The sequence below is a fragment of the Varroa destructor genome, unplaced genomic scaffold (assembly GCF_002443255.2).
Source record: "Varroa destructor unplaced genomic scaffold, Vdes_3.0 BEIS01000005.1, whole genome shotgun sequence".
NCBI classification, from domain to species: domain Eukaryota; kingdom Metazoa; phylum Arthropoda; class Arachnida; order Mesostigmata; family Varroidae; genus Varroa; species Varroa destructor.
This window is the reverse complement of record NW_019211458.1, coordinates 8,439,279-8,453,440: the sequence shown is the minus strand read 5'-3', so window position 1 is coordinate 8,453,440 and position 14,162 is coordinate 8,439,279. Positions and strand designations below refer to the sequence as shown.

At 41.5% G+C, this 14,162-nt stretch overlaps 1 protein-coding gene across 12 annotated transcripts in view; it reads right to left on the bottom strand.

Annotated features, from left to right (window-relative positions):
* nompC (no mechanoreceptor potential C) overlaps window positions 1-14,162 on the bottom strand; it is a 104,808-nt gene that overhangs the window by 69,391 nt on the left and 21,255 nt on the right. For 7 of the 12 annotated variants that reach the window (XM_022809677.2, XM_086990213.1, XM_086990212.1 and 4 more), the window contains 2 exons: window positions 1,861-1,978; window positions 1,463-1,630 (listed from right to left, as the gene is read on the bottom strand). In XM_022809677.2, the coding sequence (XP_022665412.1) occupies window positions 1,463-1,630; window positions 1,861-1,978 (286 nt within the window). The other 5 variants (XM_086990215.1, XM_086990221.1, XM_086990216.1 and 2 more) reach the window with 5 other exon arrangements.

Below are 14,162 nucleotides of genomic sequence, written 5' to 3'. Positions count from 1 at the left end.
TCAGTGAGAAAAGGTATAACAACTTAAGCAAAGTGGTCGACCTCTCATGCGTGTGAGCATTCAGTGATAAAATATAGGGAGGACTGCTAGTTCTTACAACTTTTATGATATATTTGGGGGGGGGGGGGGGTACAACAGAAATAAATAAAGCATATAGTACAAAGCACCATTCAGGCATCCTTCATTATAACATTTGCTATAACATTGTTTTCAATAAACATTCAAAAATATAATTAGGCGACAACTTACGACAGCTAGCATCCATACTATATCGTTATTTATTTTCCAACCCAGAATGGGTGGGTATTTACACGGATTTACCGTAAATCTTGTTTTCGGACCGCGTCGTTTGTTGTGACTTAAAACCAGGGTAATAGATTCTCTCTGTGTCGTTCCTACCACGTACAGTAGCTTATATTTATTAATAGGATAATCCTACGTCGTGCATGTGTTCCTTTTTTTCTCCAGATCAGGGGAACGAAGGTGAGGAGGCATTTAAGCTGTATCGGTTTCTTCGTCCTGTTACTGCAGGACCAGCCTTCTTGATGACTGCTCTAATATACTTGTATCCTGAAGGTTGACCCTTGTGCGTTCTTCTTACATCGGTTTCTCTTTCCAAGTATCGAATGACGACACAAATGGATAGATGATGGTGTTATTGCTGATTTTCATATTCTCAGGCTTCTTCAACTCTCTATCGCAGATCTTCGATTAATGATGAAGCCCCATTTTTTGTCCCTTTATTACATACGGTCTCGGATATATGTATTTGTTTGCAGATAGTGAACCGAAATTCCGCGCAGTAATTATTATTGTCTAAATAATAATAATTATTATTTTCGTTGGAAAACTTTAATTCTTAGTCAACTACTACCTATAAAAGCAATATGGACAGTTTACGTAATAGTTGGTACATAATCGTGTAAAGTATCGTGGTATTCGATGAACCTAACTCGACTTCGGTACGAAGATGCGCGCAACGGTGGTTTGGTCTGCTATTGTAACTGCCTACTAGTTACTGCAGACACCTATTTTAAAGACCCATGCATTTCTTCCACGAGATCGCTTTATTTACAAATTTGAATCTATGATGCATGAAGAACACCCTCATGTGCCCAGAAAAAGATATTCGTACAAACGCTAGTAATGATCACATTTAGGCCTGAACCACCATGAATCGCTAACGTAGCCTTGCGTAATCTCGAGAGCCAAAAACAAGGCACGAAACAACACAAAAAATATCAAAGGAAAACATCGAATACACACGTTTTCTATGCGATTAGAGGATCTGATTTATTGAATTGCTTGAGGAATACTAATCTCCGAATTTATGAAGTTCGCTTTACCTTAGGAACGAACAGAGTGGTAACTCTTCGTATGTTGTTATCTCTATTCTCAAAGTGACGTACTAGAATCTACATAAACGACACCTTGCAAAGCTGCCGATAAAAAAGACACCGACCTTTCTGCGACATTTTGGCCAGTTCTTTTTCCTTCTTTTCGCGTTCTTCAGGGGACAAGTTGGCGAATGGATCCTCCTCAGGTTCGTCTTCGTTTTCATCTTTCTTCTTTCGTTTCTTACGACGTTTCTTAACCGGGCCATCTGGTCCGGGTTCACTCTCTTCGCCTTCTGCAAGGTCAAAAAATAGGCCAGCATCGCTAAACAAATATCCGCTGACCATATATTGTCATTTTTACACTGAATTTTCGTATCAACGTCATTTTTTCTATTTTTGCTTTTGTGCCTGCTTTCATCCGTTCGAAATATAAAGCGGACGTTGCCGTAACTGTCATATTACTGGTTGTTAAAGACAAGAAGGTCTTGTGCTACCTTTCTATGCTATGGATTCTGTCTCTTACCGTCGTCTTCGTCGTCAGTTTCGTCGTCATCGGATGATTCTGTTTCCTCCTCGTCCTTCTTATCTATTTCAGCTCGTGCCATTTGGTATTCGTGATTCTCCACTATCTCGCTAACAATCTGCAACAAACCCAATGGAAAGAGTCGTAATATCTCATTTAACTTTCTCAGCTGATATCCATCTCGCTTCCATTGACGCATCAATTACTATTTAGTAATAACCATAGCTTCGTGAACTATATTAACTAGCTCACACTGCCATGGTTTAAGTGATAAACATTTTGCAAAAACATGTGACACAGGTATGGTTTTAAATAAGTCAGTGGGCCAATATTGGCAGTATACGGAGGCAGGAAGGCAGGTAGAAATGCTCAGGCAGAATCGAATTGAAACATCGGTTGTCTGCGATGGCTCCGGGTGAGAGATGCAGGTGGGCTTTGTTTTATTTCCGATGTACCATAGGGAAGCTGCGAAGTCAAACCCTCTAAAATGTATTGTTTTAAGACACCCGATTTCTGAGCTGTTTTATAGCAACTTTGTCGCTTATGGCAGAGATACCGATCGATCTTTGTAACCAACCGCTGTTATAAGTACAATTTATTTTATAAGTGCAAGTTAAAGAACGCAAGTGCCATATCTTACCCAAAGTGTGTTTATTGGCGTTTATACAAACCATCCCAGAACCGACCCAAATCAACAAAGGTCGAAGCTCGATTCTGGTACCTGAGTGTTGCTGATGCTTGTTTTTCGGGCCAGAACGTACGTCCGAAGTTAGTTAGATTTATAAACTCAACATGCGATATGTAATCAAAAACGGCTCCAGACATTAAACGCACTTCAGAAGACATTCTTTGGCTAAACAGAGGACACGTAAATAATCGGCTTCAGATGGCAGTGTTCTCCCAGCGAGCGTCTATATTTGTGTCGGTGCTTATTGGTGCGCCAATACTTAAATAAATATTTCATAAGTTATGTTCGGTACTGCTGCTAAGCATTGCTTCATCGAATGGATTCCACGACGAGACTAAGTGTATTCATGCCATACTTCAAGCCTAAATCACTTCACCCATCCCTAACAAACACCATACATTGATGTCCACATGTATTCCATCCAACACTTTCCCCAATCCTTTCGGCTTAATAGTAAACATTCTCTTAGTTTTTATCGTAGTCGAGTATGCTGTATTTTTTGTTTCTTTTATTGCGCAATACATGTACAGAGGCAAGTCATAAAGGTCTCACGAGCTATTGAGGCTACAGCAAGTCTGTTCTCTTCCTTTGGCCTATGATTATGCTATGTAGTCATAGCACGGTACTGCCTGCTACATCGAGCCTGAATTTCTTTGTGCCCGTTTTTTTTCTCAGACGAACTGTAGCCCCAACTATTAGATTGCTTTATATTTCTCCTCCAGAGTCCTAGGAGATTCGCGCTTCAAAATTTGACCCATCACGCGCCCGTTATGAAAAAGTTGTATAGATGATTCTACAGAACAGTCTATTTGGTAAATAAGATACCGTTCAATTGCCTAATACTGAATCATTTGTATATTCGGGGAATTTTTTTCTAAGTAGCTTGTTTTATATCGAGTCTTATTATGTGGGTGTGGACAGTATGATTGCGGCTGTCGGTTCAACATGACTGATGGGATATAATATACAAGAAGGTTTTTTTATCGTTTTTAAATCAAAATTAACGCAAGTGACAATGACTCTGCACTGACGGTGAATACTGAGGACTTACTCACTTTTTTAATGCACGAAAAAGGAAGCGCCAAAATTAAACCAATTATTTAATAATCAGCGGTCATTTTAACCCACCTTACTTATGAAGTCAATCTTCATTTCTTGGCGATCCATCGCTATGGTTCCACTAATAGCTGTAAATGTGTTTGGCTGAAGACTGAGGCTTTAAACCACTAAATATCGTTGATAGCTCGGTTGCGTTCTTCTCTTTCGTTCACGGAAGCGGTCTTGGAACAGTGCTTATAAGATGAACTTCGAACAACTAACTGAACATTCAATTTTCGCGGCTTAAACCCACAAATAATCGGGGCAGGTGACCTATTCATAAACTTCGTAGCCGATGTGCTCGAGCGAAGATTTGTTCGTTGGCTATCTGCTTTCAACGTAACTCTTAACGTCGAAGTGTCTCAAGGTAAAACAGTGCTAGCAGGAAAAGCAGACAACTCACGAGATGGACGCTTGGTTTTAGCCGAGAACGCCGACTGTGTAGTAGACGCCGTTGGTTACTAAAGCTGCATTTGCTAGATGAGACCGCACGCATGGCTAGCCACAGGTTCAGCGCTCGCCATTGGAGCTCAGCCACCGTGAAGCCATCGCTTGGAGCGCGCAGGCTACCCGACGTGTTCTTGTTAATAGGTGATCCAACACGAAGAAGCACCGTGTAACAACGTTTATTTTTTTTTTTTTTGAATGCACCCATCTAAACCTAGGTTTAGCGACTGCACAATACAACACAGCGACAAACAGGAGAGGAAAACGGACTCACCCTTGAAACGTTCGTCGATCATGTTTGCTGTTGGTAGGTACAGTAGAGTCTACGAATTCGCCGATAATGGAATCGCCTACGCCTAATTATTTGCAGGAAGCGCAGCAGTTGGCAGAAATTTTGTGGTACCTTAAAGGGATTCACGATCCCGGTTACCTACGATGATGATGATGACGACGACAGTCACCACAAAAATAATGCGCGGCCAAGGGAACAACTGTCATTATAGTGGGTACGATTATATTGGACTCAAACACAGACCGTAACAAACACGCTTATAAAACCTATACAGTCGCTGCCAGGTTCTTTGGTCGAGGTATCAAAATTACGACAGCCCTAGTATTGCGGTCCTCCCTATCCGGTAGCCTTCGATAGATAAAAAAAAACAACTGCGTTGCAATTGCTTTGTGTCCCGTCTGATGTGCCCACTACTCAGTAGCCTTTTGAGCGTCGTTTCGGGATATGACGTGTGCTAAGACTGACTGGTCTTTCGAAAGTAGACGTGACCACCGAGGATGAATCATCCTTGCTTTAGCCAGTTTCGCGCAAAAATGACCTATTAAAGGACCGAATATATCGAAGTAGCTCTGAATATGAAAATTTGTCTGTGCTAAAATAAGCAAAACATCGAATTACATTAGAGGAAATAATTCCTAAAAACTAATTGGCTCGTAGCTCGTTCACAGGAAGCAATTATAAAGCCATAACTTGTAACCGATTAGGTTCCCCAGTTCTCTACATCAGCCCTTACGCACTTTAACCCCCTTAGAAATTTTGCAGCGCTACTACTGTTAGAAATGAAGAATTGTATAAGTAATTTCTTTTAAATAAACTTTTAAGCGTTCATTTCAATAACAGACGACGTGAACAGCTAAATATAATCCATGATGGTGAACGCAAACGATTAGACAAATTGTCAATCACTCGTTGCCGATAATTGACGAATAATAAATGAAAAAAAGGACTCAATTCGACCTTCAGTAGCCAATACAGGTTACTACTAAATTTCGGTAGCGCTTGTATGCTTTTGAATACCATGCGTACTAACGTAGAAATTACCTGATTGAGTGAGATTGGTAAGAGCTTTACCTAATTTGAGCACCATTGTTATTTACGCTTACGATGGCCTGCCTCTGTTTCGGTAATAGTAAACAGACTATAACCTAAACCATTTTGTAGCGTTTTCAAGTGACCTGCGATCATAACGGTATGGCGGTTTCGCTGGCTCTAGGAAGGTAGGCGATAGTTCTGAGGTAATTTCGAGCACTTGAATATTACATGTGTGATTGGTTTCCTGATCTGTATCAGATGTCTGATAAAATAGTTGTGAGTTTTCTAGCTTGTTCGAGGTCGAACAAGGGTATGAGTTTTAGTTGTAAGAGGTTGGCATAGTTCGAACCTACCATTTTTCATGTCTGTGCGTGGGGATGCTGTTATGGCTTCGATTACTCATTCCACACTAGCGTAGGTGCTTGAAAGTTATCTGCGTTACTATTCGCGACTACTACCTGCATTCTAACGTAGCGGCACGCGTCCCGGTTGCAGCTAGGAACACCGCAGTGAACACGGTCTCTTGCTTGCCCGCTTAGCTTCTAGTACAAACTCATTAACACTCATATATTTGTTGGTGTCGAAGCGGCCGTAAATCGTTGCCTAGACAACATTCAGTACTTTTATGATTTATTCAACAGATCTATGAGCCCGTCGGACCCGTATTTGATTGGTCGGCCTAGTACTACTCATATTGAGTTAAGGTTAAGGTTAAGCTAACCAAGCAATCACCTTAGTCCACCACGGGATCAGACGATGGAGCTTCCATACAACTCAATACACCTGTACGGAGCCGATTAGGTACTCCGAGAAATAATCGAATTCGGCTACGAAATATATTTATTTCAGATGAAAATCATATCGACACTCGATACGAGCCGTCCAACGGGGATGCTATGGACTATAGAGTTTGGTCTAGTCAATTTCACAACTGGATATATCCTTCATGGCCTGTCGTGACAGATTCGGAGAAGTCATTCGAGAACCTGCCTACAGGCCTAACGCGGTTGTTCAGCGTTAACAATTTTACCTGCTGTGGTGGACTTGATCTCCTTCACAAAAACTAGGGCCGTACCTGTTTGGAAGGGCGACGCACATCGACGAAGGTCACGTGAACACTAACGGTGCACTTCACATCAGTGTCCTGAGGACTTTAGGACAACTGGTGAATTACCTGCAGTCTTCGATGTTTCCATGCATTGATAGTCCCGAATAAGCGTCCACAAACGAGCCTGCTATCTCGTTGAGTGCTTTTAGCACCATCATTCCCGAAGTTAAGGGAAATCTGGGTTGCGCTAGATACATCACAGGCACACATCCTAGCGGCAATCAAGTTAGTGGCCGTCCAGCAACCGATCTCAATGGTGAGGCCTTTACACAGCGCATCAAACGAATGCTCACCTTGTTTGTGTCAGTGGGCAGATATGCGAGCTTCTTATGTAAAAGACGCATATGCTACTGGCATAATACATAGATGGTCAAAAAAAAAAATGCCAGGCAGTATTCATTTCCGCCAAGTTCATTGCGTTTTTATTAGAAGCCTCAACGTTGGTCGCTGCAGTCACCATTACCCTTCGACAGCTAACTAGGCTAATCATTTTTTTCATCTAAGTGGGATAGGACTTGAAAAACGTACAACAACATATGCCGCTACACGCGTGCCAGACCCACACAAGTCACGAGTTCCACACAGCGATGCATATCCGCGAGCTAACCTAACCTAACCCAGTCTACTATTGCTCAGCTTCGCAAACGATAGCACCCAGTCCCATTGGTTCACTGCCCGAATGTAGGTTCATAGCAGTCGCGGTCAATATGGAGCCAATGGTGATAAGCGTATTTTGGTACGAGTGCTCTTGGATATGCCCTGTATCGGACGTCTCAGTGTTGCTTATTGGAATCGATCAGTGCCATGAGAACGTATCCGGCTGACTGATATGTGGTGAAAGTCATCGATTTCCGTTTGTGTGGCACTTCGGCATGGTCTTAAACTTGCGCGCTACGTCTACGATGGCAAGTTGTCCAATATAGTCACTACAAAACACCCGTCAAGCTCCGCTCTATCAAGAAACATGCATCTAACTTCGGTCGACTTAGCACGAAACTAGTCGCATCTGAATGTCAGATCACAGTCGCGCCCATCGTAAACGCGTTTCCTGTCTGTGCTATAGAACGTTTCGAAAAAACCGTATCGTAAACAATGGCTTCAACCTCATGCGACCAATTGAACTGAACAGCGCTAAACTTTGGTTAGCTGCCAACAAAAAACTGAACGGCAGGATGCAGCGGCAACTCCATGTGGACGAAATGAGAATTGGAAGTCGACAGCATAAGTCGTCTCTAGCCTGCTTTATACTTTCTGTCGATGACAGTAACGAAGAGTTACGTGCGTGCGTGCGTGCGTGCGTGAGGCTGGGGCCTTATTTAAGCTATGGCGCGAAAAGTCTCTTCGTTCGTTCTGGTGACCCATGTCTAGCCAAGCGACGGTAAGTGTCGTTCCAATTGGCGCCCTTAGCCGCGATCGGAGCACCCGAGGCAAGCAACTCATCACGGCAATACTTCATCGCTGAGTTCGACCCGCTGTTAACACACACACACATACACACCAGTGAAATTTGTCTAAGGCCGCCCAACAGGACAAGCGTTCACTTTACTGACACCGCTGAATACGCTGAAGCGTACTACTAACAACTTATCTGTTGTGTCACCATTGTAGACACTGTCCTAAGCTAACCAGCTAATATGTTTCAGGACATCGTTTGTCAGATAACGCTTTAAATACTCGCTGCAGACACGATCAACCAGTATGAACGCGAATAGAAAGCTGCGGCCTATTACTGCTGAAGACGTCTATTTATCAAGTTAAATACGACAATTCGCCTTATATTCTCTCCCTGCAATCTAACGCACGTATGTCACTGAAGTATGCGCGTTATTTTTACGAGCGGTGATGCATCACAAAAGCCCGTTCAACTGTTGCACCTTTGAAGGCCGCACAACTCAATTTCGTAAGTTTGGACCAGTTAAGGCCGGCGTGATATGCTTCTTGTGTACCCTATATTACAATGGTTTTACAATCTTACAATGGTTTTACATCTACAAAATGATTGCGCGACGTAGCGAGATTATATAATACGACTCTATTTATAATCTTACTCATATTCTAACCAGATCAACGCAGTCGCTAATCACCTTAGCGTCTGATAATGCCACTGACTTGTCACTAAAATAAGATAAAGGTACTAAACAGTTGTTACGCATCATCCGCGCTAAACGGAGATAGTTTTGTTTAAATAAGGATAACCGCCAGTTAGGCTAGAGCAGCTTTCGATTCTGCTATTTTTCAATGTCCGCCTATAGCTGGTGGTGGATTCAGGGTGTGCCTATGACCTCTGGATTCGTTCGCGGTCTGAAGATCATAAACACATCCCACAAAGGCTTATGATGGAAAAAATAACTCCAATAGGTTTTTGGTTGGTTTCTATTTAACGTTTACTCAGTGCAGTAAGGGTAGACAGAGCGCTGCCCATAAATAGTTTAAACACCCCCGTTCCAATTCATACCTACAAAGTCATGCACTATGCCCCTGAACAATTTTCAATGGAGACATAACATGTACACATTTATTGTAGTTATGTGGCTTTTAGCATATTCATAATGACATATTCAGTCTTAGCCATAAAATCGTAGCAGTATACCTATGTCACCGTTTATAATAAATTTATTGACCCTACGAACCGACTACGTCTCGTGCATTGGCCGTTAGCGAAGCAACTTACCAAAACTATCCCGAGAACGCTTCACAAAGCCGCCATTATCATACGAGTTATCTCCTTGCCGTATCTTCGTCTAGCAACATTATGCTACTGCAGTGGCGGAGTTATTACTAAAAAGTGTCGTACAAATTCGTGTTTGCTTTGATTCTGTTTAAAAGGGAAATCCTGCAATAGCCATTAGCGTTAGGGCATTAGGCCTAATGTGATACGCGCCTAGTACTAACAAAAAAAAGAACAGCTCAGACTAGCATCAGTTTGATTTTCCTACGAACGTTACCCTGTCTTCGCTCCCCAAGTGCCTTCAAGGCCATTTACGATAGCCATATGAACCTTTCTTCTGTCCGACCGAGCTTGTGCGTTACGTTTCGTCTCGTTTGATTCACAGTTGCACAATGACGTTTAGCTCCTAATCTCATGTTTGTAGGCCCTCACTCGGCCTCAGCTTTCCCACGTCCCTAAGATTCTTATCACCACGCTTTAATGAAATGGGGCCATCAGCCTTTGCCACCATTCGCTACTTTCCCGCCACGCGACTAGGTCGTCATCAGCCGTCTTTTAAGTGGGAAGCGATGGCGGGTACTTACACGAGAGAACGGGGGTAGCGGCAATACCCAGTCGTTTTTAGCTGCTTCAAATTTCCCATACCGAGGTTAAGAGATTAATACAGTCACCTGTGCCTTTTTCACTCGCTTCTTTGCCCTTTGCCGACTGCCACTAGACAAGGTTCAAAGTAACAGGAGAGGATAAGCTGACAAGGAATAGAATTTGTTTTTAATCTTTAGTACCATCATTGACAGCGTTCTACTGTGTGACAGTTGTTGAGTATGTACGTTAATCACATAAAATAAACCTAATCCACTAGCGTTAGGCGGAGCTGTTTTCTTGGGATGACTGAAGCTACTCTGCGCAAATATGTTACAATAGACGTACTTCCTGTGTCGTGATGTACGTAAGTTTGTATATGTTCATAAGAGAGAGCGCAATAACATATTTAGAGAGGGGCTGTATGGGTCAAAATTTGCTCAACGCTATCACTAAAAATCAACGGTGACACGGGAGAGGGAGCATATTCGTCGAGGACTCTCCTATGATGTAGCTTAAATGGGTCATTTCCAGATAGGCTTCGTTGCACTTCATCCATCTTTAAAAAAAGTATCCATTGAAAATGCCCTTGCCGTTGGCTCACATAGCCCCAGGGCATAAGGTCATAACGTACATTAGCGATTTCGTACGAAAGAGTCAATCATCCAGCAAAGCAAAAAAGAAAAAAAAACCTACGATTATGGCTAAAAGAGACGACTGTAATCGCGTGGCGCCAAATTAGGTAGGTTAAAGGTCGTCTACTATGGGCTCAAATGCAGTTCTGCAGCCTAGTGTGAACCCTGTATAAGCCTGTATCATTTTTATGTATGATTCTGGAATAAACAGTTAAGAATGGATCTATGATATTGATTTTACTCAACGTGATCTATATTTCGACAGCTTTGACAGGATCGATGCGTTGTGCTAACAAAATCATCGAAATTTCTTTTAAAAACAACGTCATTTGGCAACACGTGGGCAGATGCAATGTCTTAATTTAGTTCACCATATACACACGTTCCCACTAAGCTAGGTTGCCCTCTGAGGCTGCTAAGTTCTTTACATTTCTCTGTAAACAACATCGGGTTCCGTATAAGCTCGATATCCAGTTGTCCATATAACCCGACTTGACCCTGACTCGTCTAGCCCACAAAACGGTAATGTAATAGCACGCCCTAAAGCGGTAATGCAATGACCTTTGAATAACATAATTTGCTTTCAGTTTGCCATTGAAGATATACCTTGCGATAAACGAAAACTCGGTAAAAGAAAATGCGCTGGTTATCGTGTTTTTCGATGGATCAATACGATGCAAAAGTCGACATAACAATTTACACAATGAAAAAATAGCGTGACACGAACCGTTCTAATTGACCCGCGCGGTTTTCGAAAATTTTGAAATTCTGATAGCATTAAAAGCTAAATTCAACGTTTTCCTTGCTTAGGGCCGGGGTGGCTCGTATAGCCTTCGCGTAAACTTTCGGTAAACGTTTCCTTTCAAACGACGATACCCGAAAATAACACACAGCTATTCGAAATATAATAATGTTCCATTTATAAGTCGATGATGATATCAAAATTTCTACTGATCTCACCACTGAATGATTACTGGGATTGAAAGCTTGAATTCTTGAAGAATTGAAGAATTTTAGCTGTAAGTTTAATGAAACAGAGTGACGCTGGTAAAAATCGGCTTATAAGCCTATAACTGGATAAAAATGTCTCATAAATACATCATAGCATTATTAATGACAAAATTGCTATTTAATATCGCGTTATATGCGAATATTACACAGAATGAGCTTTAGTGATATACAATTTCTCTATGAAGTAATTTTTAAACTGATTTTGCATGAAAGTAAAAAAAAAAACTGAATTAAGCAGAACATTTAAATTCATTATTTTGAAAAAAAAACGGCATCAAAAAAACAGTCGTAACGATAGCTTAATAAACATATTATTAATAAAATTTATTTGACTTACCAAAACTGGTCATTATAGTGTATATTTATTTTAATTAGGAATGTTGGGACATGGTTGTCGATCAACCTGCCATCTTTGAAACGGTTCTTCCAGTGAAGCTAAAGCAGGAACGTATATTGCGCTACAATTAAGTGCCTATTATACTATGTAAATTAGAGTCCACGTACGACGACGCCGATTGATACAGGATCTTCTTATACGCGAACACATGTGTTTCTTCCAATGCACTTTGTTAAAATCACTCTTAAAATACATTTCCGATTGTGGTCTTAGGAAAAAGCTACTGAATCAGATACCGACAGCTTTATACAGCTTATACAACAGATTATATTGATTTACGAAACATTTAATAGCAAATGTACAAATTATAGACTTCTCGTATATACGTGTACGTATATATACGTTGCTACGCCTGTACTGACTACGCTAGGCGCTTCTGTAGCTACACACAGATGAAGTGTTGCTTGAATAAATAGCATTTGTGCCATACTAATGCCCAGCTATTACCAGAAAGTATATAAATATCAGAGAAATCATGTAATTTTTAGCCTTAACCGACATTGACGTTGCTAGAATTTTCTCATCCATATGAACCTAACGATGAGTAGTAAATGGACATCCTTTGCTTTCTGGACAAATATTTGCGAGTGATTCGTCGACGTAGACGATCACTAGTAGTCGGGTATTACCACCCACCGTTTTGTTGAGGGAAATCAGGCGCTACATGATAAAATCCGGCGTTATCTAATCTACGTTTGCCGGCCTTTGAGGTGTTTGTTTTTCAGCCTTCCCTAATTGTGGGAAGGGATGCGCTCGGGTATATTCTGCTAACTCGTAAATACAAATGTATAAGACCGAGTAAACATTGTTGACCATTCCAGTTACGACTGGCTTGAACTAATTAAAACAGCGGATGTTTTAATTTTTTACCAATATAGTTTGATCATATTTGTGCTTATAAAGTAGAGCGGTTTTCGATTAAGGGTTCGGATGTGTTTGTTTGTACCCAACAGCGGAACTGCTACCTTCAAAATACCTTTCTAAGCATGCCCGCTCAAAAGCTGCGAGCGACTACAATATAAAAAATCAAATATTCGATACTGAGCAAAATAGTTATAAACTGCAAAAGCTACTGTCTTATTATGATTCCTGAAGAACAACTGACCCTCCCTATCTACTTATTACTAGTGATTTTCTGATAAAAAAAAAATGATTTACGAGTAGTAAATGTGTAAACTCCCCAAGTGGAAAGTTTGAAAACAGCTAGTAACAACGCAAAGCTCGTGTATCGGTTAAATTTGTATCGCGTACTTTTCCGTCGTATGTATCGCGTACAGATTTGTTAGCTTCCTATGTATTTGCGGCAAACAAATGCACACACAACCCAGGTGCCAAATCATAGGAACACGTAGACTTTGTCTCTGCAGAAGGAACCCATCGGTTCTATTCGGTGTGACAATACCCTGTAATAAAATCACGTTCGAGGATCGCTGGCGTTTTCAGTCGTAATGCCACGTAGTCAAAGCAAACATGTCTGGCTGGGCTAAAAGGGTCGCGGGGTCACGTGGACTTAGTAATACCGCCTTTCTTAGTTGTCGTCTTAATTGTAACTGCTGTAAAAGTAAACTGTCGCCTATAAATGATCAATTGAATGTCACTCATTCATTTTTGCTGGTAGCAGTCAAACGTATCATACGTAAGGATTACCTATGAATGATTACAAAATGTGCCACAAAGCTATCTAACGATACCATCTTCACAAGCGGGATATCATGTAGTCCAACTATATTTGCCGCTACACGGTACGCAGCTGGAGATGGGCTCAAATGAGCTTTTGGTCAATAGTATGTAGTCTAACAATCGTTCTCACATTAGAACTTCGCTTGTTTGTTTTAGCACGATAGATGCGTGTAGCAGCATATATTCGCCCTGTAGGACGTTTGATCTGTTCGATATCGTTTCAGATACAAGATCAAATTGAAAAGAACGTTCCCATTATTTTTAGTCAGTTTAAGTCATTGTAGCTTTGTGCTTTCTACGATCTGCTCATATCTGTTTCGCAGGTGACGCGTTCTGCCAACCAAATTTCGGCCGTGGAAACGATTCATTCGTCAACCCACTTGTGGATTTCAGCTTCTGTTCTCATGTTCTGACGCTACTCTGGCTATGTGGCATTAACTGAAAGAAGCGATAATCAGATGGGGCGATGCCCGGACTGTATGTTGGTTTGGGCAAAGTTTCCTAGGGAAGACCCGTTAGCGCTCTGTAGGGTGTAGAAGCATTTCGCCGTGTAGCGCTGCTGTCGAGCGATATCACCTTCTATCGCCCTTTTCCTATCCGAGGCCCTTCTCCGTCAATTTCGTGGCCTAGATAGAAGATTAAATTGATTTTCGCAATGGTCTCT